This window comes from Strongylocentrotus purpuratus, unplaced genomic scaffold, assembly GCF_000002235.5.
Source record: "Strongylocentrotus purpuratus isolate Spur 01 unplaced genomic scaffold, Spur_5.0 spur5_scaffold_3, whole genome shotgun sequence".
NCBI classification, from domain to species: Eukaryota; Metazoa; Echinodermata; class Echinoidea; order Camarodonta; family Strongylocentrotidae; genus Strongylocentrotus; species Strongylocentrotus purpuratus.
In genome coordinates this window covers 8,849,240-8,875,976 of record NW_022145609.1, presented here as the reverse complement: position 1 = coordinate 8,875,976, position 26,737 = coordinate 8,849,240, and the positions used below count along the sequence as shown (strand labels likewise).

Genomic DNA, 26,737 nt, shown 5'->3' with positions numbered 1-26,737 from the left:
ATAAAAACTATTACCGGTAAACAAGTTCTCACCCACAATGCACTTCTCTCAAGAATTGATCGCAGCCAGCACCACATCCATAAATTAAACTACGCTGCAAAATTTTCAGATCACAGACAGTATGAAAACTTACACACAAAGGAGGAATTTAACAAACAAAAAGAATGGCAAAAATTTGCTGTACATTATCATTTTATTTCCAACATAGAAAATGACATTCACAAAGACCGCATCAAGACATATCTTCTAGCCTCCTTGGCTTGCGCAACAAAAATCACATGTCACTGCGACAAAATCATCATGAAACATTTCTCCTGAATACATAATTTTTCCACTTGAAAAATGAATAGATGCCACAAACATCATTTAGGAAAATATTATTGATAATTTTTTTCATTCTTTGTTTTTGTAAAGCATTTTATGGCATTAATCTTCAAATGCCTAAAATCTGTCAACCAATCAGACTAAATTAGTTCAAAATTTTCTTTTGTATACAAGATCTAGTGTACCTATTTCAAAACATTTAAACTTGACATTTGAAATGTGCCTCAATTTTATGCATTATCATTTTTTTTTAATGTAAAGGTGAAAATGCTGCTTTCAGTGACTTGGCATATTTATAGATATGGAAACGCAATGAACAAAGACGTATACAAGAACATAAAACTATACAAAATGTACAAAATAATTTACAGGATTTTTTTTCTTCTTCTCTTAACCTACTATCTGCAACTACAAAATGTGGCTTTGCAAATTGAAGATATGTCAAGAAAAGAGAAGTATGTATGTTCTAAAAGCAAAAAATAAATGGTTTCTCCACTCAGCTAATTTAGTTCTTTGCCACTTCCAGCATTAGAACTGTGCAACAGAAACAATTTCATTGTAAACACTCTTTTGTGTGTGTGGAAACTACTACCGCTCTTCAATGCATTTTACTTCTTTCAAAATATTAAAGGATTCTCCTTCCTATCCTTACAAAATTCAAGATTTATCAGAGAACTGATAACCTGCACATTTTTTTCTGTAACTGATATCAAACCAATAATCACATTGATTCTGTATTTGAAACATTAAACTTAGCATCAAATATTGAAGATTTTACACTACATAAAAACAAAATCCACTGCCCATGCAGTAAGAAATTAAGTCATATATTCATGATCGTTGTTCAAGTTTTTCTCTGAAACAAAAAAAAATTGAGGAATGTTTGATGTTCAACTCATGACAGGGAATCTCTTGGTCTTCCCGCATCCTCAAGCTGTTTCCATAGCAGCAGGGGCCGCTCCATCTGATACTAACTTCTTGGTTTTGATTTCCTGGAGAAATTAATAAAATATAGAAGATTGGGAGATTTATCAAAAAATTTAAGCAAAGTTTAAAGAAATTTACAATCTGTAATGACTGTAAATTTCTTCCAATTAATAATGGAAATAACAACTTCATGTTTATTTTGTTTTTTCAATTCTCGAGTTGGAGGAATAAACAATGATGTACATTATGTATGCTATATAGTGGGGGAGGGAGGGGGAAGGGAAATAAGAACTTCATATTTATTTTTTCAATTCTCGAGGGAGGAGGGGTAGATAGATTTGACATGGCCAACTCCATCAAGGCAACAAGTGTCTAAAGGTTGAACTTTCTTACCCACTGACCCAACAGCCTAATCAAAATGATAAGAAAAAAAAACCTGGGTCACTTAGGGATTCTAATGAAACATATATAGATTTGAGTTATTTTCATAACGGGAAACAATTGTATAACAATACTGGTAGTTAAACGAACTGCATCACATGAAAACTTACAGAGCTGCTTATTATCCAGTATTCAATATCTTTCAATAGTGTAGTCCCACCCATTGCAAGCCATGTTAGTTAGCCAGTCATCCCTTATTTTCAATTGCTAATTAACACTCACTGATGGTTTCTCTGGCGAGTGCTTGCTGTCTCCGTTCGTATCCCCATTCATCACGCCATTGGCCATGTGACCATTGCCATTGACAACCTTGGAGTCTCCAGAGCCATTGACGGCAGGCTTCTCACCATTTTCCTCCTGGCGACTTCTCTTGGAATCGGCTGCGGCGGCATCGGACTCTTCTGGTTTTCTCTGTGATGGTGGTGGTTTGGGACAATTCTGTCAGGTTTATCGTGGATTAACATAACAAAGAACGAGACAAGATGGCAGAACAAACATATAACATACCATGCATTAGTAAGAAGAGTAAGGATGGATTAAATACATGAATAGCAAAATGATTAGCATAAATCATATAAGTGGCAGTTTAAAAAAAAAAAAATCACAAAAATTTTATTACCAGAAGTTTTTCAGATGGTATGGATAGACTAACTAGATTAATGATATACAGTAGGCTTGTGGGTGCACCATGTGAGAGAGGGGGAGGATTGGGAGTCCTGACTCTGTAATCTTTCTTTCTTGAGTGTGTTATCTATATTAGCTTATAGTTCTAAGGAGTACTATAGCGCCGGTTGGAGAGGATGGGTGGTAGGACAGGTTGACTATCCGTCGTCAGAATTAATGATGCAAATGATAGATGAACCAATTAGTTGTAAATAAATAACATAAATGATATGATAGATTAACTAAATGGAAAGAATGAAGGATTTAGAATATTGATATCATGAATGAACTGAACTGAATAATATAATGATTATATAGATGGGATAACAAAATGAATTATGGATAGAAGGAACAGGCCATTTCTTGCACTCAAGCTCAAAACATACAGAAACATACTCTAGCTCAACCAAACTCATTTCAAACAAAGCAATGCCAAAAATATGCAAACAACATGCCAAAAGCAATTAACACATCATAATATGAATATATGACACAAATCTTTAGAGCATGCATAGACAAATACAGTCAAACCTGTCTATAGCGACCACCCAAGGGAAACACAAAAAAGGTCTTTGTAGACAGGTTCCTTTAGTACATGTTTCAATGAGAAACAATTTTCAAGGGAAACAAAAAATGTGGTCCCGGTAGACAGATGGTCTTTGTGGACAGGTGGTCACTAACGCAGGTTTGACTGTAGTTAAAAAGATTATATAGAAGTATATGGTGAGGTACACTCTACAACAACTTCTAGCCTTGACTGCTTTGTTCAGATCTATGCCCAACACCTGTGCCCTTTGAACACTCTCTTGACTAAAACATAGGTAAATTGCTCCCTGAACAAATTCCTTGAACAATCTGTGTGTAGGTATTGGCTGCCCAGCTCAGTTTTTCCATTTTGCACCTTGATATGTAATGCCCATATTCAGGCTAGCTATATTAAACTATTTCCCCACTCTTCCTAAGCATTTGACCCGTATGTCTGGTATCCAATGTTTAATGGTTCAACGATTTATCCATACCTGCCAACCTTTCAGCAAAAATTCGCAATATATCAAATTTTGTATTTTGTATACTTTTCACACAGAATAATTTTTTTTAAAAGAGGAATCTAGGGTTCAAAACAATCGCTTGAGGGCCAAAAAATTAGGAATCATTTCTCCAAAATAGGAATGCTTGGCAGCTATGTTTATGACTATGATTATCCCTTCTAAGGATCACAAATTTCTGTCCAGTTATTAGGGTTGTCCATCTACATGTATACTAACCTTTTTCCTGACCAGATGTGAGATGTCCAAGACTTGTGCACCGTCGGCTTTCTTGACTGCGATCTGAAAGGATAGAAATTACGTAGCTTTAAAATTTATCATAATACATGCATTACTAGTAAAACTACTCTCCAAATTTAAACTACTGCACTTAATACAAAGTACCATATTTTATAATTACCTCCAACACTAATGCATAACAAAAATTCAATAACGGGTGCACATTCACCTCATGCATGAAAAATAAAAATTGATGTCTTGCCAAAGGACACAAGACTGCCATGGCAGGAATTCAAACTCCTTCATGACCCATCCAGCAGAGCACAACACGTTTAAATATCCAGGGGGTGTTTCACAAAGACTAAGATTGAATTTAGGTTGGGACTAATATATGGCAGGCTGTTAATGCCACTAGTTTATCTAATCATTCCTGGCATTGGTTTCTCAAGGGACGTACAGATCATGGCCCAAAATCTACAGAATTTTTCATTTTTTGATAGTTCATTATTGAAGGAAAAAATATTTTCTAAAGATCATAATTGAGAGACCAATAGTGAGAGCAACCAGTAGCATGAATGGCCTGTCATAGTTAAGTCCAACTTAAAGTCAATCTTCACCCCCCCAGGACATATTAATCCAAGGGGACTTTTTACAAAAGTACCGTGCTTCAATCACCCTGGCTTCAGCCCAGTTGCCCTAAGAAGCTTGGAAACAGGACTTGCATATGAATTTTTGTTTAGGTTGCATCAAAATTAATTCTACAAGCTTTCCAATGGGAAATCAAAATATCAGAACTTGAAATTGGAGGTCTGTTTAATCTGAAATAATATTTTCATCACTATGGGATGACAATCTTTAAAAAATTTAAGAATTGTAATAGCCTACGCAAAAGGAACAAATCTTTGTTCAGTGACATGGCATTTGTTCCTGCGACATTTGCTATAGGTTTATTACATGAGAGATAAACTAGAATCCGAGTTTTTTTTTTACTATTGGGTTTTAGCTTAGGGTTAGATATAGTGTTTGAAGTATCGAAGTTCAGAATTTGCTTAGGGTGTCCTAAAACCCTTCCAACGCACTCCACTACCCATAGAAAATGGTCTTCATCATGTAACCTACAGAGGTAGGTGTTTTTTCCCCTTAAAATGTGGAAACATTTTGTGGAATATAAGGGGAAAATCTGAAAAATCAGGAAAATGGTGGTAAAATCAGGAAGAAAAAAAAATTGGTAAAAGAAAAACGTTTTTAAAAAAAAAGGGGAAAAAAATAATTAGGAAACCGATTGAAATCGGGTAATTATCAGGCCTGAACCTACCTGCTGGATTGGTTCTGTTGATGATGATGGGGCAAAGGCAGAAGACGGTGAATCAAAACCAGACGATGATGATGGGGCGAAGGCAGAGGATGACAATGATGAGCTAGGTCCTGCTCCGTCTGATGGTACGGCCTGAAGCTTCATCTCCTTGGCATCCTCCAGCTATTAAACAAAAATTAAATTGAATAATAATAATAATAATAATACATCTGACTTTATATAGCGCTAAATATGGAATACTGTCTCCAAAGACTTTACAGATATCATTATTACCCTGGTCATCGGATTCATTCACACACAGTGTGCACCAGCTTCACTCCCTGGGGAGTATCCCTACCATGTGGTAACCATAAGGGCATATGTCGATTTTTATCCAAAAGGCCTTCGTCATCCTACCCATTTCTCTTCTGGGTATGGAGTGGCAAATGTAGATTGGTGTCTTGCCAAAAGCCATGTCGAGGATTGAACCCAAGACCTTTGCATTTCCTGTCAAGTGCTTTAACCACTAGACTACGACATCTCTATTTGATTTTAAAAGAATAAGGAATGGTAACAAACATGAAGAGCAGTGGTGTAAAGCATTAGGCACTTGAGTATCATATCTTTTATAATTACAGAATTTCTTGTATGAACTACGGTCAAACCTGCTTTAGTTACCACCTGTACAGAAAGACCACCTGTCTACAAAGACCACATTTTTGTTTCCCTTGAAAACAGTTTCTCATTGAAACATGTACTAAATGGAACCTGTAAATAAAGACCACCTACCCAAAAGACCACTTTTTTTGTCTCCCTTGGATGGTCTTTATAGACAAGTCTTACTGTACTCACTTTGCTAACAATGTCTGGAAGTAGATCTGTGAGGTCATCAATCTCCTTCTGGGCACAGACTATGGGGTCTTTCTCATCGGCTTTTTCTGTGGAAATAAAACAAATGAATTAAATTTTTGCTCCTTTATTATTAACTAATCAAATACAAAATGTCTTTCCAAATAAATTGTAGGATTTCACAATGATACAAATCAAACTTTCTCCTCTTTTTGTAATGCTGTATATAATTTTTTTTTTTTTTTGGGGGGGGGGGGGAGGGTTGCTTTGATCCTGCCAAAGTAGATTTTATTATTTGTTGTTTTAACATAATCACATCTTTCCATACAAAAACATATTCAAACAAAGTAAACAACAACATTCTGAATTTCACTTGTTTATAAGAAAGTTAAAAGGAAAACATCTAAAATGATACTTCTATCTTTCTTTTGCTCACTCTGAATCCAAACATTAGTATAGTAAGCATGCTCGACTCTAAAGGAAATTTACATTTATGACCTTTACCCTCACCACCACTGCTGTTTCCTCCTTTTTTTCCTCCTTGCTTCAAGTAAATAAAATAAGATATTCATACCTTTTCCTTTTCCTTCTGTTTCTGAAACTTTCTTTTCCAGGCTAGCTAGTCTCTTTTCAATGAGCTGTTTGGATTCTCTGTAATGCTGTATGAAGAAGAAGAAAAAAGAAGTGAGGAGTGACTAATTTTCCCCAAATCTAATAATAATGATAACAGTCACATTTGTATTATAGCACTAATAATAATGGATATTTTTATACCAAACATATCCATCATGCAAGGTGCTCAAGGTGCTCCAACGTTAGCAGCTGCTAGATTTTATATACAGTATACCTGTATAATGCAAAATCTACAATATGTAAATATCTAGCCACTTACCTTATAACATTTACAATATTGGTTTCATAGATGTACAGGGAAAAACTAAAAATTATATTTATTTTCACTGGTAGTTTTTTTTAAAGGTTAAATTTCATTGAGTATGTGCATTTAAAACTTTTATTGGAATAATAAAAAAGAAATTAACTCACCTCAATAGATTCATCAAACTTCTGGTCAAAGGTGCAAGCAAGGCCCAGGTTGTAATGTCTGTCACGCTTGGTCAAGGATTATTGGTTTGTTAAATTTTAAATAGACAAGTTTATGATTACAATTCAAGCGTAATTCTTCCAAAAGCCCTTAGTAACAACTTTTTTATTTCATTTTTTTTTGTAAGAGGGCATCTCTGCAGATGGAAGCCATTCAAAATTTGTTGCTTTTTACTACCTCGGATAAGCATTAGTTGAATATTATTACATGCTCTGAAGTTTGATAAAACAAAATAAAAAACTGTTACACTCAGATTTGTCCTGATTGCTATTATACTCCAGCCAAGCCACAGGCCGAGAATAAATTGGAAGCGAGTACATGCTAAATACATGCTCAGTGGAACATCTCGCTTTTTTCCACATTACCCCAGTTCTGAAAAGTCTTCAATGGCTGCCATTATCCAAAAGAACAGAGCTCAAAATCTTACTCCATACATGGAAGTAATGTATGGTCAGGCTCCACAATACTTGCGAAATCTCATCACGGAATATGTCCCATGCAGACATCTCCGCTCTTCTGGTACTAAACAGTTAACAGTCCAAAGAACCATGTCTACTCTTGGAGAAAAGGTTTATTTCTGCAGCGCCATCTCTTTGGGATGATCTTCCACTGAGGATCCGATAACTAGAATCCTCAGTAACATTAAAAAGAATCTGAAGTCATATATGTTTCAAAAGATACGTTCCTGCGATGAGTCTGCTCTCTGGGTCCAGGTACTTCTTCTGGATCTCAAGGCAGGCCTTGAAGTCTACAATGCTCTGTGTGTACTGTTCTGTTTCTAGTCCTAGCTCTCCTAGCTTGAGATGGATCTGAGATACTTTCATCTGACTCTCCTCATCCTCTTTCCTGGAGAAAATCAAACAAAAACTACAATTTAATTTCTCCTTAATGTATCATGTCTAGGTGCACTGGGTAATAGTATACCATGTTTAAAATAAAATATGGATAAAGACACTTCTACACTGCAAATGTCCGTTTGCTCAAAAATGTTTCAAAAGACATGAATTCTCTACCAATTGAATTGAATTGAATTGAATTGAATTTATTGACCATATATGCATATAAAAGCAAAACATACCATAGAAAATAAAATACATAAAACATACAAAATACAAAACAAATATACGATCAGGACCACAAAGAAGCAAATTGCTTATAAATAGGGCCCCTACAAAAAAAAAAAATTAAGTTCAATATAATTCAGTCACCAATGGCGACAAGGGGCTTGATCTGGATTGCTTTTGTAAAACACCTAGGTATATTCATATTTTGCACAGATTTTACTTAAAGATGGATACAGTTCAGTTTTTTAATTTTTTTTAGAAAATTCACATTCCCTGTATTAGACTCAAATTTCACACAAAAATATGCTCTACTTGGAATGTAATACAAAAGAGGTAATGAATAGAAAGATCCAGTGGTTTAATTTCTAAAGATAGAAAGAACCTACTTGCTGATGATTACTCTGGAAAGCTCCAACATCTCCCAGGCCAGCTGGAAATTTGAGATGTCATCCCCATCTTCTTTCTAGAAAACAAACGAACAAAGAATAATATTCAAAAATGAAAACATAATTTCTGACTGTTGGGAAAAACTTTCATTTATAAAATACCTTTGCTCTACGAGAAGCAGTAATAAATAGATGTGTTTCGCAAGGTGATAACGCAGACCTTGCATATAAGTGTAACTGTGACAAACTTCACTATTGCAATTATCTTCATAATAGCAGGGAGATTAAACTCTCATTTCCCTGATAATAGGCTGCATAGCCCTTTGAAGATTACTAGATGAAGAAGCATATTGTCACATTGATATTATTTATGTTAGACATGAAAGAGTGTAGTAGTTTCAAATTTTGTTTAGTCTCTATCTCAGTTCGGTCTTTATTTTCACTCTCAATAAAAGAAAACATACATACAATATTTACACAACAGAGTATCATCAATAGAAAACAATACAATGTAATTAGACAAAAACACATTATGAGAACTAGGGGTCCACCAGAAGTAGCAAATGGCCTTATAGTACTGTACATGTACATTGAGGTAACCTGCATTGAGTTTCTATACGATTCCACAGATTTACTGGAAGGATAAAAATACAGAAAGCAGAAAATACTCACCTGGTCACCTTCTGCAGACGGCCCAGCTTCATCATCATCATCATCATCATCGTCTGTACAACGAGTAATAAAAATAGTCAATTCCATTAGAAAATACTTATATGTATGTAGTTAAAATCTGTCCTAACAGGCAATGCATGAAATACATGAAATGTTAAGCACATAAGCAGTGGAAAGCTCCGATAAGCTCTTAAAACTTATAAATTCAACCATTACCCCAAGTGAAGAAGTAGCTTTAAGAGCATGGCTTGCTACAATCTTTGAAATGCCATTTTGTAGTTATCGATGTATAATGAAAAATAACACAATGTCTGTTCTATTAAACAATATTCTTTAAAAAATCCAGCTATTTAAATTCAAACACTTAAAGGTAGCACATTTTTAACCACCTAAATTCTACAAAAATAAAAGTATGGATGTCAAACAGATCAAGGAAAAAGAGCTACCAAGGTAGTCAAATATTAAAGAGGAAATTAAACATCAACATGGCACAGACTCAACAAAAAACAACTGGTTCATAAATTGCAATATTTGAAAACAAAGCAGCAATTAAAAAAAAAATACATTTCATTTGGTTTGAGACCATATTATCACTGATTACTAATATCTATATTTTGGGGGTAAAAATACTAACATACAAATTCATGGATGACTTTGAACACAGGAGGGGGTGTGAAAAACTCACACCATCTTCAGTGTCATACTGAAAAAACCTAATGTGACTTCATGCTGCTCAATCAATATGATTTTGGTTATTCCCTCATTTTTCAGGGGGGTGGGGTAGTGCATAGAGCAAAGAGGATAGTACATGCAGATGCATGGCATGATTGGCATCAATCCTATATAAATTAATCTTCACAACACCCATGTAAATTTGAATTCAATGTCATATTTCAAATGAAAGTGTGTTAGTTTGTAGTACATACACTATTGTAGTTAGTAATGAGTAATTTTTGTTCTTTAAGAATTAGAAACAACATATGAAACACTGGTAACTAAATGAGAACAGTTGAAACTTGAAACAAAATTAACAAATAAAATTCTATTAATATTGATCATGTCAACAACAACACAAAGCGGGACTATTTCACGCAGGTGGTGGGGGGATGTCAGGATAACAAAAATACGACCAGAAAAATATATGTATAAACATGCACATTTGAGAAATTGAACAAAATATTAAATAAAATCATAAGATGTAACTTCTTAACTGTACTGTGACACATCACTGTTTGGAAGTGTAGAACAACAAAAATTACAAACGCCCAAATAATAACAGAAAATCACCAGATAAGATAAGTATGTGAATTAGAAGTTAGAAGGATATCTCAATGTCCACAAGCAATTCACAGATTCACACATATAACCTTTGAAGTTTTTCCATTGTCACATAGTTTGCTTGACATAGCAACAATAGTGTGGAATCTGCATTCTTTTGAATCACTATTGTATTGCTAATTAATTAATTCCCTAACCTAATTCATTTAATTTATTTTTCACAAGCATTCTCGACAGAAAATTCAAAGAATTCTTTTTTAAACTTGATTAAATTCATTTTGTTAACTTGTTTATCATGGTGAAATATTACATAACTCATTCTTTGGGGTCTAAATTATGCAAAGTAGCAACAAATTTGGAAACTGTATCGTAGCAAGGGGTCGATGAGTCAAGGTCAAGCTATGATTTTCGAGTGTGACCCTACACTATACTTCACAGGCAGACAATTTCATGCAAATGAAGTCAATTCACAAGTTCACAGCTTACACAATTAAAAACAGACATCAAACATATAAAATACAATTGTGACAAGGATCAATAGCTTTCATGAATTAATTGCATTGCTCTTGAGGTTAAAAATATAGGTGCATTACAGAAATTTGGCACATCGATATTTCATTATCTAATAAAAGTGCATTGATACCTTTCTTTTCAGTTTTGCCTTCCTCTTCTTTCTTATCAGTCTTCACAGTATCATCTTTATCTACTTTCTCAGTGTCTTTCTTGTCGGCCTCCTTTTCATTAGATTTTTCTTTTTCCTTCTTTGCATCCTTTTCTTCAACCACCTTCTCTTCATCTTTCTTCTCCTCTTCCTTTATCTCTTCTTTCTTCACATCCTTCTTTTCATCTTCTCCCTTCTTTGCAGCTTCTGCATCTTTATTATCCCCACCCTCCTCCATCTTCTCATCTTCTTTCTCATCTTCTTCCTCATCTTCTCCCCCTTCCCCATCTTTTCCCTTATCTTCCTTTTCGGATTCTTCACTTTCACAGTTAGCCTCAAGGGCATCCTTAACTTGCTGGGCCACCTCTTCTCTCTCTTTGGCTGAAAGAGAGAGAGAATAGTAAATTTGGAAGGACAAAATAGAGAGGTTGTTATAGTGAAAAGAGCCTCTACAATCTTGTGCTCAAGGCAGTTCTCATAATATTTTAGTTGATATTAAATCAAACCTTCTCATATAAAAGCAGATTAAATAATAACATGTGGCTATATGCAGAAATCTGAGTTTGATGGTATTGCAAAATCCAGTGTCAAAATCAAGGATAACTGACAATTGAGCAATTGTGTCTTACTCTTTGCTCAATGCAATCACTTATGCTGCCTGTAGGTATATATGCAAGTATGGTAGTCTATGATCAACATTGAGCTATGGTAATGATCAATGAATTCAGTACATGTATACAGAAATAATGTTATCTTGCCAATACAAACTCTCTAGGAGTGGAGAAAAAAACTGAGGAAAGAAGAGATTTGACCCACATGCAAATATATAAAATAAAAAGTAATATCGATTTCTACAAAACAATGAGTACATCAGAAGTATTACTAATGGTATGTTCTACAGGAGCAAACATCAATAAATTACATTCAGAACTTAAGTCTTGGAAAAAGAACAATTCATTCATCATGCTCAGAAAACAATGTGACTAGACCTAGAGATTAGATAAAAGATTGTTGTAATGCATTCCAACAATGAAAAGGAATGTTCCACGGAAGAAAATAACAACAAGAAGCCTATGCACACATTCCCATAGTTAGTTGGCAAGACTCTAGTATCACTTCAAAGAAAGGATAAGGGTCACACAAACTGCAGATCTCATTGTTATTAAAGAACACATGGCTATGTTGTATTCCGGCATTCAATTCATACAAAAGTATGCCAAACATGTGATTACATTCTCAAGCTTATGTTCACTGCAATAGTATTAGTAAGCCTCATACAAAGGATCTTGATTGGTTTAATCTCAATAAGAAAGAGGGAGCAAATGAATGCTTGTCCCAAATGTTCAAAGAAACTACAGGGTTTTCACTGTTAATGTCACATCCAAGTTAATGACACACCCAAAAAGCATTGTAAGCAACTGATAGTTACTGCTTTGCAATCTTTCACAGTAGACAATTTGGTACTGGCAACACAAAGCTATTTTATCTTGACAAAAGAAATTCAATTACCTGATACAGCTAATCATCACAACCATCAATTACCAGGGAATTCTAAAAAACCAACCTCCCATTAATTCTACACATCCTTGACTCAGATAAATGTGTCGACTTTCTTTCTCTCACGTTTTTCTTTATTCTTATCTTTATAGTTTGATGATCATAGCTTTTCCTTTGGGTAAAATGACAAAATCAGTTCCATATTTGTTTAAATGAGCTGTTTGCTACTTCACAAAAAGCTGATGTTGGCACCCACTTTAACTCATCCCCTTAGAAAAATCACATCCATCTTTATAGCCCCGAATTGGGAGTTTCCCTCTCTCGCAGAAGTTCCATGTTGAAGGGTTAACTTTACCTTCTAACTTGTCTGCACTTTCCACATTGCTTCCACTGGGTTTCTGTTCTCCCTCTTCGTCGTCCGAGTCAGCGGAGTCTGCGGATTCGTCCGGGACCCCCTGCAGGGCGTTGCCAAGGACACCATTCTCCATGCTAGCCAGCTCAAGAAGCGAGCATCCGTACTGGTAGTAAGCATCACCACACTCCTCAGCAGTCTCACCATATTTGGAGGCTCTGCAATGTACAAGGTTGTAAGGGTACAATGTTGAATGTACCTGATTAGTGATCTACTGCAATCATCATGGTGCTTATAAAACTGGTGAACTTCACTTTCATAAATTTCTTGATTTTGGGATACTCCAAATAAGTTTTTTTTAAAGACCTGTCATAATAAATGCATGTTTACCTAGGGGATTCAATTACAATTAAATCAATTTACTTCTCCTACATTTCCATATTTGACCAAAATTAATCTGTATTTAGGTCAATCTACTCATTTCTCAATTTTCCTTCTTTTTCCGAAAAGTCTTATTTTACTGACATTAATTTAATATATATGGTCTATGGAAGATTGTTCAACTTTAGACATTATTCAGAATTTGTCAAGGACCTGTCGGTAGTAAAAAAAAAAAAAAAGTCTACTGAAAATGTGATCGTACAGCAATTCACAGGCTTCTTGAAAACACTGGACTGCAGCTGGAGGGTCACCGACCACTAGATTCCTCTTGCCCTGACCCATCAATTCCAAGGCTTCGGCATCAACGTCTTCTTCTGGCCTGTAATAAAAGAGAAAAAGTGTCAAAAAGCAAAAGTCACTGGATTATTAAAAAAAAAATTTGTTGAGAGAAATCTCACTTGAAATATATTTCAAAGTTACCATCAAACTTTCAAAGGCATCCCTTTTTTTTTGGTCCTGGACCTGGAGCATTAGTGTGTGTAGTCTAGACCCTAGTTGTCAAAGTTTAGACTGTATAAATTGTAATCAACAAAAAGAAATGGACATGAGCCGAGACAGCAAGCAATAAGAACTAATTAACAAGCACAGTGCGCACCCGCTCATCCTCCTCACTTGGTTCCTTACGGAACGTTGAGGAGTATCCCCGAAAAAGAAAAAGGAGAAGAAGAAGAAGAAGAAGAAGAAGAAGCAACCAATCAGTTTTTAATTTTATTCTTTTTTTTTAATCAACATCGTTTCCACTTTCCTAATCCTGGGCTGTAAAGTGTAAACCTGCTTATTTTTCACTGCTGGTGTTTAGAAAGTTTAGTGATCCTCATCATTTGACTAGATTATAGAGACTTGGAGCAAGAAATCAAAATTGCTTACCCGCTGTCTTCTTCTAAATCTGCCATGTCGGCGGCTGAACTCGATCCGGGTTTGTCTTCTTCCGTTCCGAACATGTTTTTGTAAAGCTCTGTGCGTGCGTGTGAGTGAAATGAGCAGGATGAACCTGTCTAGACTAAATGAGACTTGGATGTATTTTAAAGCCTAAAATCGTGCGTGTAATGACTCTTGATGCTTTCACTCGCACTTGTGGAAGTCAACGACGATTCTGAGCTGAATCAATGAGGACAGTGAAGTTCAGCTGAAATAAAACTCAATCCGGTTTAGTAATTCATGAATTGAATGAGGGAAGCTGAAGCTGAAGCCGGTCTCTGACCCTGTGTCTAACCTCTAGTGTCTCACTCCGTTTTAATCCTCAATATCGAGTAGAGTGTTCCTTTTCTATTTACTTCTAATCAAAAAATTGTGAAAAGAGATAACATTCCGACCTCAGTATTCAGTACAATGTCAATGGTAACCCCGGCTTAAATGGAGAGGAGAGGTATCAATGCAAGAATAAATTCAATGAAGCCTCACGAGAAAATTTGAATGTTATGCACACTACTTGTACACGTTTGAATCGTCTAGATGTATAACAAAGGATTCGCCCCCAGATAACTCTGCAAAAGATCAAAAACTCGTACCTCAATAGTGAGATTGATTTCTTCAGCTTCTAGTTCCACAGAGCCCACATTGAGTGTGTGTGCGTGGTGGGGGGGGGGGGGGGGGAGCAGACCGGCTTGACCCTCCACTCATAATGGTGTGGTTTTGTTGACTAAATTAACTTATTAATGACATAATGTCTCATATTTGCCAGCGGCTGCAGACCCAACTTTTGAAAAAGGTGGCCCATGAAGATCCTGACCAGAACTTGCAAAATTCCTGGAAAAAATCTGTTAAACAATGATGGGAAAGCTTGCTCTTGCTTCCACCCCCATCGAGGGCTCGGAGAATCAGCCAAATTCCCGCAAGAATATAACATGCATGATGCATTGGGAAAAAATACTTCGCTTGATCCCATCTACTATTTTTATCATTTTGTTTGTTAAAGAGACGGGGCTATTTATGGATACCCCCCGACGCGTACGCAGGATTTTTTTGAGGAGGGGGGGAGGGGTTTTAAAATTTGAAAATCACGCTGAAAATTTCGCAAAGACTCAGCCAGTCACATTTTGTTTTTTGTGTGTCCCAAAATTTGAAAATTTGGCCGATCCATATTTCGTTTCATGGGGGGGGGGGGGGGTAAGGTCTGATTTTTTAGGGCACCAATTTTATTTTTTTTATATAAAAAAAAGGGGGGGTTTTCCCACAAAACACACACATAAAAAAGTCAAAGGGGGGGTTTAACCCCAACCCCTAACCCCTAACCCCCTGCGTACGCGCCTGGATACCCAACTATCTTTTTGTTGGTTTTAAGAAAAACAAAATATCTCATTAATACCAATTGCTAAGGAAGAATGATAAAGTTATTCCGATATAATATCTAAATATAGATGCAGAGAAAAGCGGTAATATTAACTCGATGGAAGGGAACGATTCTGTTTGGATTCTGCTATTCGGGCGAGTCGCGTAGTTGGTGATTTTGACAGACGGGATCTCGGGATCAGCTGCTTATATATTTCGCGCGTTACTTTGTATTTGTGGCGCGCCAGCTCTTCCATTAAGAAAACTTACAGCTTTCAAGTCACCCATGAACACTTATACTCCTACAATGTGACGGAAAACTGTCAGCTATGTTGAAAAAATGATTTTCATTGGGAATTTTCACTGCTCAGTGATATTTTACTGAGCTGTAGAAGTAATCAAATGACTTTCTCTTTACTATATGAATTTCTACTTCCGGGAAGGAATATCACAAAGTCTGAATATTATATGAATATTCATCTGATAAATATTCATAGGACTCTTTCTAGAACCTTAAATTCAAAAGAAGAATTTTATTTCTATTTTAATTCAATAACGCACAAATTTTATTAAATAAATATATTTAATATGTAAAAATATTAATTTACTTCAAATTTTTATTTTTAACTGTAAGTATTTTAGTAAATTATTTGTAAAAATGTAGAATTTAGATTGATAAATAGTTAAAGTCTCGTGACGTCACATTCTACCATTTTGGATTTGCACGAAGCCTCGTGGTCACATACCGGTAAGTGGTATATTTTTGTTAATGTCTAGTTTTCAATCTTTGTTGTTATTTTGCTAACACTAACATTATCATGTTTTAATATTTATCTTGAGTGCAACTTGTACGTTATGTCAAAGTTTTAATTGAGCAATTCTAAAGTACTGAAACTTACTACTTTACCTGGGTGTGTATGTGAATAAGTGTGCATTTGTGTGCACGTGAAGCTACACTCGAGTGGGTTTGTGACCGTGGTGGTCCGCCGTAGCTCCCGGCATGTTCTCAGTGCGTAGATAGCAGGGCCAATATCAGTTATGGTAGTCGTGCCGCGCCATCGCGCCATGCCATATCAGCATGCGCATGATAGCGGATGCCCATGATTCTGGCTAGTGTACTTTCGTATCCATTTTTACCCGTTAACTCCGGCGTGGAGATATATCTAAAAATCAAATTAATCTCCATGATCAATTGAATCGTTCAGATTATGCCTTGGCCATGATTAAAGTTGTTTTTGCTGTATTTTTCCTTGAATAGTCTAGACTAAACGAAGACATTTTAAAATGCACTTTCTCACAGGTCACAGCAACCATAACTTCACGCACACTTGCCATTACTATTAGGGGCGCTGGTCCTCATAAACGTGGACAAAATGCGTCCTCCAATTATTTAAGGATTGTCTGCATTTTTGCAGACGTCTTTTTTTATTGGCGCTCTGCGGGTTTCGGGTTACATAACCCAGAGACGCCAAGTTCAAAGATCGGCAATGCGTGACATTTTCATGATTTGGCGTGGGAGGGTATAACACACGTATAAGGTATAACGTTTTTCAAAATCTAGCATGCGCGTCGTGCATAAGAGCATTTTCAGACCCTCGAAATGCGTGATGTCACGCCTAATGCGTGATACTTGGTAGCTCTGCATAACCGCCCGCTAGCGATGCCAAAAATGGATTCCCCGGGGGAAAATAACCCTATTTCTCCATCTACTTTCATGGGTTGTCAGTCTTCCCAACTCCCAAGGATTTATTGCTCATAATGTGAAGATCTCTGTACAAAAACAATGTAAAATGCGTCAAGAAAATCATTACGAAATCCATTTTTTGCATCGCCAATGTGCCAATCAAAAATGTTTGAAACGTCTGCGAAAATGCAGACTATCATTTTTTTAGAACGCATCAGTCCGCGTTTAAATGAAGACGATCCTTATTCTCGGACCAGCACACCTGGTTACAGTATGCAATTGTATTGTAAATGTGCAGCGGTTTGCAATAATTGTTGTAGCAGAAGGAATATGATGCCCACACAAGTGAGTGACAAGACCGACGACGATAAAACCTGAGTCACTAAAATCCTTCTCATTCGAAAGAGGTAGATCTTAGAAATATGGGATCTAACTACAGTCTAAGAACTTTTTGATAGTGATTAACAAAAAATGCCACTTGAAAATATAAACAAAAAAGATGTCTTTTTAAATACAGATTTTTACGAAATGGACATTAAAATATAGATAAGATAGAAGTAGGGTGTCTGAACGATTTTTCAATTTTCAATTTGGGATCGTTTTTCACCATTTTTGTTTGATATTTGAATTAAAAATGTAATCAGAATAATACATTTCAAATTTCAAGTCTCGCCGATGTTTCTATCAAAAGATACAGCCCCTTCAAAATGCTGAAATATTCATAGCATTTTGCTCAGAATCGACGAAAAAGACGTACACGCAGAGTTATGTTGTTTTGCTAAATTTAGCCAAACAGCTGTATCGCGCGATATGCAAGCGTATGCATATCGTACGCAAGTTGCTCAGCCAATGCGCGACTTGCAAGCTTGAGCCACGCTGTCTCCGCGATATGTGCCATTGACTAGTATGGGTGGCCGTTCCCGCTATAGAACCCGGAAGTGAATACACGTTGTAGTCAATGGCAATATCGCGGAGACAATCTCCGCGATATTGCCATTGACTACAACGTGTATTCACTTCCGGGTTCTATGGCGAGAATCGGCCACCCATACTTTCATTCACTATAAGCGCACATGTTACGATGTAACCATGGTTTGGACTGAGCGGAGCTCACGCCTCCCTAATTAGCTGATTCCAAAAATGTGGGAAGGGTATTTTCAAACTGTTATAACAAATGATCCCTTGGGGCTAGCGAAAAAAAAAGCATCTGGATATTATCCTTACGTCTAGCCCTGCTTAAGCCGCGGGGCGGCAGCTCAGGAAAGTGGCAAATTTTGGAGCTAGGATGCAAACAACATTTCAATCGCTGTTTTGACCAAGATATTTTTAGAATTCTGGGGGTGGCCCCCGATGGGGAATATGGAGAAAAACCTGCTCTTTCATATGACACCTCATTTATTGAGTTTCACCTTCAGGATCATTTGTTATAAAGGTTTGAATTTCAAATTTTTTCATAAAATCATTGACCAATTTTGGATGGTCGCGCAATGCACGTAGACCACATAGGGAAGCGTACAATCTCTATGGGAAGGGTTTTAGCACACAACATTGGGTGCGCGATCAGACACCCTAATAGAAGACAATTTTTGTGTCAATCTTAATTTGGTTTGAGCCTGATAGCTACAGTTACTCAAAGTGAGAGGGAAAACTGAAAGAGAACACCATTTCTATCAAAACCATGGTGAAAAATGTTTAAAATCCAGAGTTTACCTGGTTAAATAAATATTTTCTGAAGATGGCTTCAATCCTGAGACAGTGTCATAATTATACCCACCACCCCTCCCCCTCCCTCCCCCCTCCCCCCTCCCTCCCCCTCCCTCCCCATTATATGCACATGTACCAACTTATACATGTACTTGTTTTCTGAGTGATTTGTAATTACTGTTACTGTTATCCCGCTAAATATTATTTGTATTCCTCCAAATTATTACCAGGATTTTCATATTTCTGTCCTCCAATGTATTGTACAGGTCAGATATTAGGAGTCAGCTGTTAGCACCTCATCACATTAGCCAAGATGAATCCCGATAAGTTACAAAAGCTCCAGAAGCAAGTCAGAATAGGTGGTAAAGGTACTATCAGGAGAAAAAGGAAGGTCCTCCACAAAACCGCAACCACAGACGACAAGAAATTACAGACATCGTTAAAAAAATTAGCTGTAAATAATATACCAGGTATTGAAGAGGTAAGCGGTGTCTTCTTTTCCGACTTCATAATTAAAAGATGAGCAAGTGATTTATCTTTTAGGAAGAACGTACTCTGCAAAGTTTTTTTTTCTCTTCATGAGAAGTAATTATGTTTGAAACTGGGGTATGACTATAGGCAGTATTCTGTGACTTGGTATGCAAACTGTTTGACATTTTATTTATAGTTTGAAACATGTTCCTTGGATATATCAGGCCTGATGAAAACCTGATTTAAATCGGTTTCCCGATTTTTGTCTCGCCTTCGTAGCAAAAAGCGAGACATATGCGCCGCTTTTCCGGTGACGGTGACGGTGACGGCGGCGGCGGCAGCGGCGTCAACATCAAAAACTTAACCTAAGGTTTAGTTTTTGAATTTTTGATATTATTTTGAAAGTATAAGTTCTTAGTCAATGAAACTTGGACTTTAAGGTTATCAAGTCTCCCCAATCATGTGAGTAGAATTTCAGGTCATTAAGTTAAGGTCAAAGGTCATTTAAGGTCAACAAACTTAGACTTTGTTGTGGCGTCAACATCAAGATTTTCAAAATGCTTCTTCTTCGTTATTTTTCAACCAATTTTGATTCTGATTGTTTCATATGATAGGGCTAGGAGGGGGATTTAAAATTTCTACTCAGAATCATGAAATTCATTATCTATGCTAATTTATGCAAATTTATTCGAAATCACAAAAAAAGCTTCTCCTTCATTTCTCGACCGATTTTGATTTGGTTTGCTTTATATTGTAGAACTAACTTTGGTACACTAAAATTCTACACAGAATTTTGAAATTGTTCCCCATTAATTAATTATGGTAATTTATGCAAATTTATTCTAAAAATAACAAAAATTGCTTCTTTTCCCTCATTTCTTGACCGATTTTGATTTGGTTTGCCTTATCTGGTAGAGCTAAATTTGGAACACTAAACTTCTACACAGAATTGTGAGATTTTGGTCCATTGATTATTTATGGTACTTTATGCAAATGAAATGAAATTATGTCCCTTCCAGGGCATCAAATTTTTATTTTCTGACCAGTTCAAAAGTATGCCACATAAAATTTACGATACATGCTGTTGCAAGATGCGGATGAGCGCTACGTCATTGACGTTCTGGTTATCATATTGAATTGCGTTATGCAGGCGAGACCGCCTCATGTTTTCTCTCACTTTGCCGATGGATGGGATTGGTTGTAAATAGAATAGATGCCCCCCCCCCCCCCTCCCCCCTCAAAAAAAATATATCCATATATTTTTTGTCTGAAATTATATATATCCATAATATAAGTTGAAGTGGCACAAGTCAAATTATTTTATGCGGTCCTAACAGATTCAACGTATGCAGATTTAACTGCATACTCTGGAACCTATTGAGCATACCTTGCACTCACCCATAGATATTTTTACCGTAAATCTCTGTGTATAAGGCGCACCTGTGTATAAGGCGCACCCCTATTTTTGAGATTTTAAAAAAAAATTAAAAAATCTTCTTCTTTTTTTTCCTCCTTTTGGGTTTGCTTTTTTGCCGACACCAACTGACTCGTATTTTATTTCAGCGTGCGTTCCCGGTTCGGAAACCAAAGCCATGATGCAGGAAATTGAGAAGGACTTTTTATTTATTTTACGACTTTACAGTCAAAAAGTCAAAGTAAAAAAGAATAGTAACAATGTTTTTAAAACTAAAGGTGACAGAAAAATTGTCCTCCCGAGTCCAAACCGAAATTTAGACAGGCTAGTTTTCGAGTGGTGATTCGATATCCCCAGTGTGAGTGAGCTGCATGATACAGGTGAGTGAGTTGGAGACACGGGAGAGCTTCGGCCGGCAAAGTGCTTTGTGAAGGGGCATAATTTATTGAGACTGAAAAAAAAAAAACTCTCTTCCCTTCAAATTAGGAACGTAGTTTAACTTAAGTAGATCCTATTCTTTATTTGCATTATGTAGTTCATGTTGAGACACACAGATTTTTCGGAAACCATTAAAAAGTAGCATTTTGAGAACTCGAAATATCCTGTACCTGTGTATACGGTGCACCCCCTGACTTTTGATTTTTGCCGACGGAAAAAAAGTGCGCCTTATACAAGGAGATTTACGGTATATTGCATCTGTAACATCAAGAAAATGTTCTTATTTTATACCAACAGGTAAATATGATCAAAGATGATGGTACTGTGATTCACTTCAACAACCCTAAAGTTCAGGCATCATTAGCAGCCAACACGTTTGCAATCAGTGGGCATGCTGAGAACAAGCAGCTAGCAGAGATGCTCCCTAGCATCATCAACCAATTGGTAAGTTGAGGAAGTACCAACTTTGCTCTCATTTCTTGCACTGATTGGTCCGAGGCCCGGCCCCCCACTCAGTGTTATTTGGGGTACGCATATGCATGTTCCCTCCTTTTGAAAACACCCCCCTAAGTCCGGTGTGTAAAGTCAATACGGGCTGGATTTTTGTGTACTACGAGCCAGACTTTGGTGGGTGAAAATTACCCCTTTACCGGACATTTTGGGAACATGCATGGTGTCCCTCCGTTCACGGAGTGGGCGGGCCGGGGTCTGAGGGTAGGTATTGTGTCAGCAATAACTAACAAACAGTGTCCAAGAATTGCTCTTTGAGATGTGAGCAGAAGAGTGAAATATAACCCCTTGATTTTCGCGATGTCCTTACTATGAACCACTTACAAAAGTATCATTTTGCAAAGTCCTGGTCGGTTATGGAAAGCTCAGTTTGAAGCAAATCAGACTTTGGCAAGGTTTGTTCTAAGGTGCAGCTTCAAAAGCATTTGGCCCGTAATATGAAGATTCTATGTATTCACGGTGTTTGTTATTTTGCATCGATTTCCACTCATGAGGATCTGTGGAAGAATGATGATACAGCAATATGCAGTCAAAGAAAAGAGGACTCCTCCTGTAATGTAATTTAACAATTTTTTTTGTTTTTGTGACTAATCTCTTTAAATATGCTTAAATTAGTAATATATCTGTTGTTTTATACATGCTTACCTTACAGGGCATGGATGGTACAACTTTTGGAAGTAAAATGCCAGATAGCATGCCCGTAGAAGAGACAGGAGGCAAGGGAACCGTAGTTAAACCAGACACTATTGATGAGGAGGAAGAGGATGTACCGGGTAAGTTCTTAAAAAATAATCTATTTTGCTTCTTTACACCCACTGGAATTTTTAAATGTTTCTGTGTTTTGTTTTGTATTACAAATGTGCAATTTTGTGCTGTAATGACAAGACTTGGTTCTGTTCTTAGTAAGATGAATGCAGGGGAGTGGAGAGATATATGGGTCATTCCATGTCAAATCACCCAATGGTTTTAACCCTACCATTTTTGATTTTGATGAAACTTAGTGTACTTGTTGAGTGTGATCTCACAGCACCAAATCCAAAATTTTAGGTCAATCGGGTGAGGGGTTTGGGAGATACGGCCCACCAAATTTTGAGATTTTTTCAAAAATGGGGGTGGCGGGCCTACCTTTGAACCCTTGTATCTCGGGACCTAATGGGTCAATCTTCACAAAATTTGTATTGTTGGAAAGGGTATTCAATAAGGATTCCAATTCTGCTGCCATTTTGAAGATTCGTACATGTTGGGGTACTTTGACCTCTTGACCTCAGATTTGACCTTGAAATTGACCTTGTGGATCACGTAACTTTGACAACATTTTTCATGAAATGTAATCTCTGACATGTTCACTAAAACATGTAAAAGTTTCAGAGATATAATATTTTTTGTTTAGGAGCAATAAGGATTGAAAGTATCCATGCTCACAGATATTCACAATAAACCCTATTATAATGTATACAATACATGCAATATGCACAGTACAACATACATCTTCCACATGCTTTTTTGTTTTAGGCATATCCATCCCAAATGTCAGTAGTACTTGAATAGAAATAAAATGACAAGTTCATATAGGCCTAAAGGATTAACAGGATGTATGGCTTTAGGCCTCTGAGTCGGTTCTAGGATAATTACCCCCCTGGAAAATTAACCCTCAGGAAATTCCCCCCCCCCCCCCCCCCCCCTCTGAGGACAATTACCCCCCAAGGACTATCACACCCAGAGGATTATTACCCCCCAGAAAATTACCTCCTAGGACAATCTGTCCCCCCCCCCCCCCCCTCCCGAGGACAATCAACATCTGGACAATTTCCCCCTAGGACAATTACCCCCCCCCCCCCCCCCCCCGGGAAAATTACCCCTCAAGAATAATATACCCCAAAAAATAAATCTGCTTTGATTAAAACCACCTTATTATCAGGTTGGACTTCCACTTTAACGAATAGGGGGGGGGGGGGGGGGGGGGGGGGGGGTAATTGACCTCTGGGGTAATTGTCCTTAGAGGGTAGTTTTCCGGGGGTAAATTTTCCAGGGGGTAATTATCCTAGAACCGACTCAGAGGTCTAAAGCCATACATCCTGTTAACCCTTTAGGCCTATATGAACTTGTCATTTTATTTCTATTCAAGTACTGCTGACATTTAGGATGGATGTGACTAAAACAAAAAAGCATGTGGAAGATGTATGTTGTACTGTGCATATTGCATGTATTGTATACAGTATAATAGGGTTTATTGTGAATATCTGTGAGCATGGATACTTTCAATCCTTATTACTCCTAAACAAAAAATATTATATCTCTGAAACTTTAATATGTTTTAGTGAACATGTCAGAGATTACATTTCATAAAAAATGTTGTCAAAGTTACGTGATCCACAAGGTCAATTTCAAGGTCAAATCTGAGGTCAAGAGGTCAAAGTACCCCAACATGTACAAATCTTCTAAATGGCGGCAGAATTGGAATCCTTATTGAATACCCTTTCCAACAATACAAATTTTGTGAAGATTGACCCATCAGGTCCCGAGATACAAGGGTTCAAAGGTAGGCCCGCCACCCCCATTTTTGAAAAAATCTCAAAATTTGGTGGGCCGTATCTCCCAAACCCCTCACCCGATTGACCTAAAATTTTGGATTTGGTGCTGTGAGATCACACTCAACAAGTACACTAAGTTTCATCAAAATCAAAAATGGTCGGGTTAAGATTTTCAGATTTTTTGGGTGATTTGACATGGAATGACCCATATGAATAACTTGTAAAACTTATTTCTTTAATTTGAGAGTTAAAGGTCTTCAACAAAAGTTAGTGTACATTTTGGTGTGAATGTTTCTTTACCAACTGGAATATTCAATGAGTAGTGAAATTGTTGTAAAACAATCCAGTCTTTGCATCAATCAGCTTTGTGTACATGCCGGTACATTACACTGTGACAATATCTTGCATGATATTTTTAGAATCCTGCAAAATCTTGTTTAAAAAAAATATATATTCAATATTGATTTCCATTTTCATCTTTTTTTTAACCCTTAGAATTGGTTGGAGACTTTGATGCCCTGTCCAAGCAGGAGTCCTAAGAGAGTCCCTAAAACACGGACTACACTTAACAAGACCAGCTTTGCGGTGAGACCAGCCAAGCGTGGAAACATTCTCAAGAATTTGATCTATTACCGGACTTTCTTACTGTTGCCCAGAGCCTGGGCCAGTTTGGACTTCTGTCAGGCACAGAACTGACATTTGTTTTCATCCCATTTATCAAGAGGAGCAAAGTTTTGAGCTCTTTTTTGACCCCCTTAGTCGAGGGAGAGATACCTCGTCATTCTTTCTGTGTAGACGGCCTCCATGGATTTTCCGTACATGGAATATTTTTCTCTCAATACAAGATTTTGTTCATGTTCTTCGCAAGTACATGGTATTTTTTCCCTAGAAGTTCATGGAATATAAAACTGATAATTAAAATGAGAAGTATAAGTTTTTTCATATTGGGCCCGATACAAGCCATGATAGTGTTTATCAACTTCATACAGTTATCGGATACATTAACGCATATAATTTAATTGTTCACGAGAGAAAATACCTCGGATTCGCTCCACTACAAAGAATATGTTTCAAGAGAAACACTCCTCACAGGCCATGTCTTCAATTGGTTGGTGCGAACCCCTATATCTAGTATCATTTGCAATATCAGGTGGATTCATAACGTTCTTGAAATCGTGAATAATTCAAGAAGTTGGCATTACAATCCATAAATTCCAATGCAAAGATTTGTTTAGTTTCAGTTGTAGTTAAGAATACATTGTATTTAATATGTTACATCCAATCCTTGGTATTTAGTTTGTATTCTAATTTTCCCATTTACATGTATGTGTAATGTCTTAGTGTAAAGGACTGGAGGTAGTTTATTGCTCAAAAGAATAAGTTTGTGAGGCAATTTTATTGCCAGATCAGCACCAATACCTGTTTTTATGAACTTGTTAAATTGGTCTCTTCTTTTGGAGCTTTTGAAAAATCATCATTGAAGCAAACCCATCACCATCCCCCCTATGAAATTCCACTGTCCTGGGCAGTTAGTTGGTCATAGTTCACTGATGGCAATTAGTAGTTGAAATTCCCTAGCCCACATTCGACTACATGTATAATTGATTTCATTGCTGCGGATTTTTTGTATCAAAAGCTGAATGTTGCAAATGATTTTAAACGTGACTGAGGCCCAGCGCCAGGCCTATTGGCAATTTGGTTAAATATAGGCCCTTGGGTTTCAATTTATTCAAGTTTGATGGTTGCCTTTTAAAGCCTCGGTCACAAATGCCATTACGAACTGCTACGAACTTCGTACGAACAATTTTCAGACCAAGGAAATTCGGTAAGATCATGGAAAACGGAGATTCGGTAAGATCATGGAAAACGGAGATTCATACGAGTGCATCGATCGTACAAACCTTTGTGACCGTAGCTTTAGGTTCCTTCAGAATGGTGCAGAAAGCAAAAAAGGGTGTGCAAAATTTTTGTATTAAACTGAAAATGTCTCTTTTTGTATTTAATTTTTTAAGAATTTCCTCAAGAGGCACCTCTATTTTAATTATATTTTGTACTTGAGAGTAGGTATTAGATGATTGCATGATATTACTATGTTTTCTTTACATGTGATTGTCAAGATGTTAGAGTGTAATGGGATATTAGTAGAAGACCAGCCTGTAGGTCCCGTGACCAATCTCTTGGAACAAATGTTTGACCATAGCGCCCTCATTTAAGGTCGGAGGTATAACAAACTATACATTTTTGGAATCCTTATGACCAGACGAGTAATTTGATATGCAACTTGATAAGGTTCACTGTGTTGGTGAATTTGACTACCATTCAAAAGTGTGTTGACCTTTCAACGTTTTTGACCATAGCGCCCTTATTTAAGGTCGGAGGTATAGCAAACTATACATTTTTGGAATCCTCATGACCAGACGAGTAATTTGATATGCATATTGATACGATTGGAACTATTTTAATTTCTATCCCTGTGTGACCTTTGTTGACCCCTCACGAAA

General features: G+C 36.8%; 2 protein-coding genes across 4 annotated transcripts; one reads left to right on the top strand and one right to left on the bottom strand.

Moving 5' to 3' along the window:
* Positions 1-174: 174 nt before the first annotated feature.
* LOC115928668 (histone-binding protein N1/N2-like) lies at positions 175-14,650 on the bottom strand. Of its 3 annotated transcripts, none has more exons than XM_030996341.1 (14): positions 14,084-14,650; positions 13,419-13,535; positions 12,779-12,993; positions 10,909-11,307; positions 8,988-9,040; positions 8,316-8,392; positions 7,547-7,711; positions 6,808-6,865; positions 6,338-6,422; positions 5,767-5,852; positions 4,936-5,097; positions 3,621-3,683; positions 1,915-2,103; positions 175-1,316 (listed from the first exon to the last, which is right to left on the bottom strand). In XM_030996341.1, the coding sequence occupies exons 1-14, from the start codon at positions 14,155-14,157 to the stop codon at positions 1,254-1,256; spliced, it is 1,806 nt and encodes a 601-aa protein (XP_030852201.1). In that variant the 5' UTR covers positions 14,158-14,650; the 3' UTR covers positions 175-1,253. The 3 variants fall into 3 exon arrangements, with proteins under 3 accessions (XP_030852201.1, XP_030852202.1, XP_030852203.1); XM_030996342.1 differs by lacking the exon at positions 10,909-11,307 and adding an exon at positions 9,675-9,677 and having other exon boundaries at positions 14,084-14,647; XM_030996343.1 differs by lacking the exon at positions 10,909-11,307 and having other exon boundaries at positions 14,084-14,647.
* Positions 14,651-16,193: 1,543 nt separating this feature from the next.
* LOC115918973 (transcription factor BTF3 homolog 4-like) lies at positions 16,194-25,697 on the top strand. Its single transcript, XM_030996026.1, has 5 exons — positions 16,194-16,232; positions 19,139-19,353; positions 21,493-21,639; positions 22,358-22,478; positions 24,732-25,697. Exons 2-5 carry the CDS (start codon positions 19,186-19,188, stop codon positions 24,773-24,775), a joined length of 480 nt encoding a protein of 159 aa, XP_030851886.1. The 5' UTR covers positions 16,194-16,232; positions 19,139-19,185; the 3' UTR covers positions 24,776-25,697.
* Positions 25,698-26,737: the final 1,040 nt, after the last annotated feature.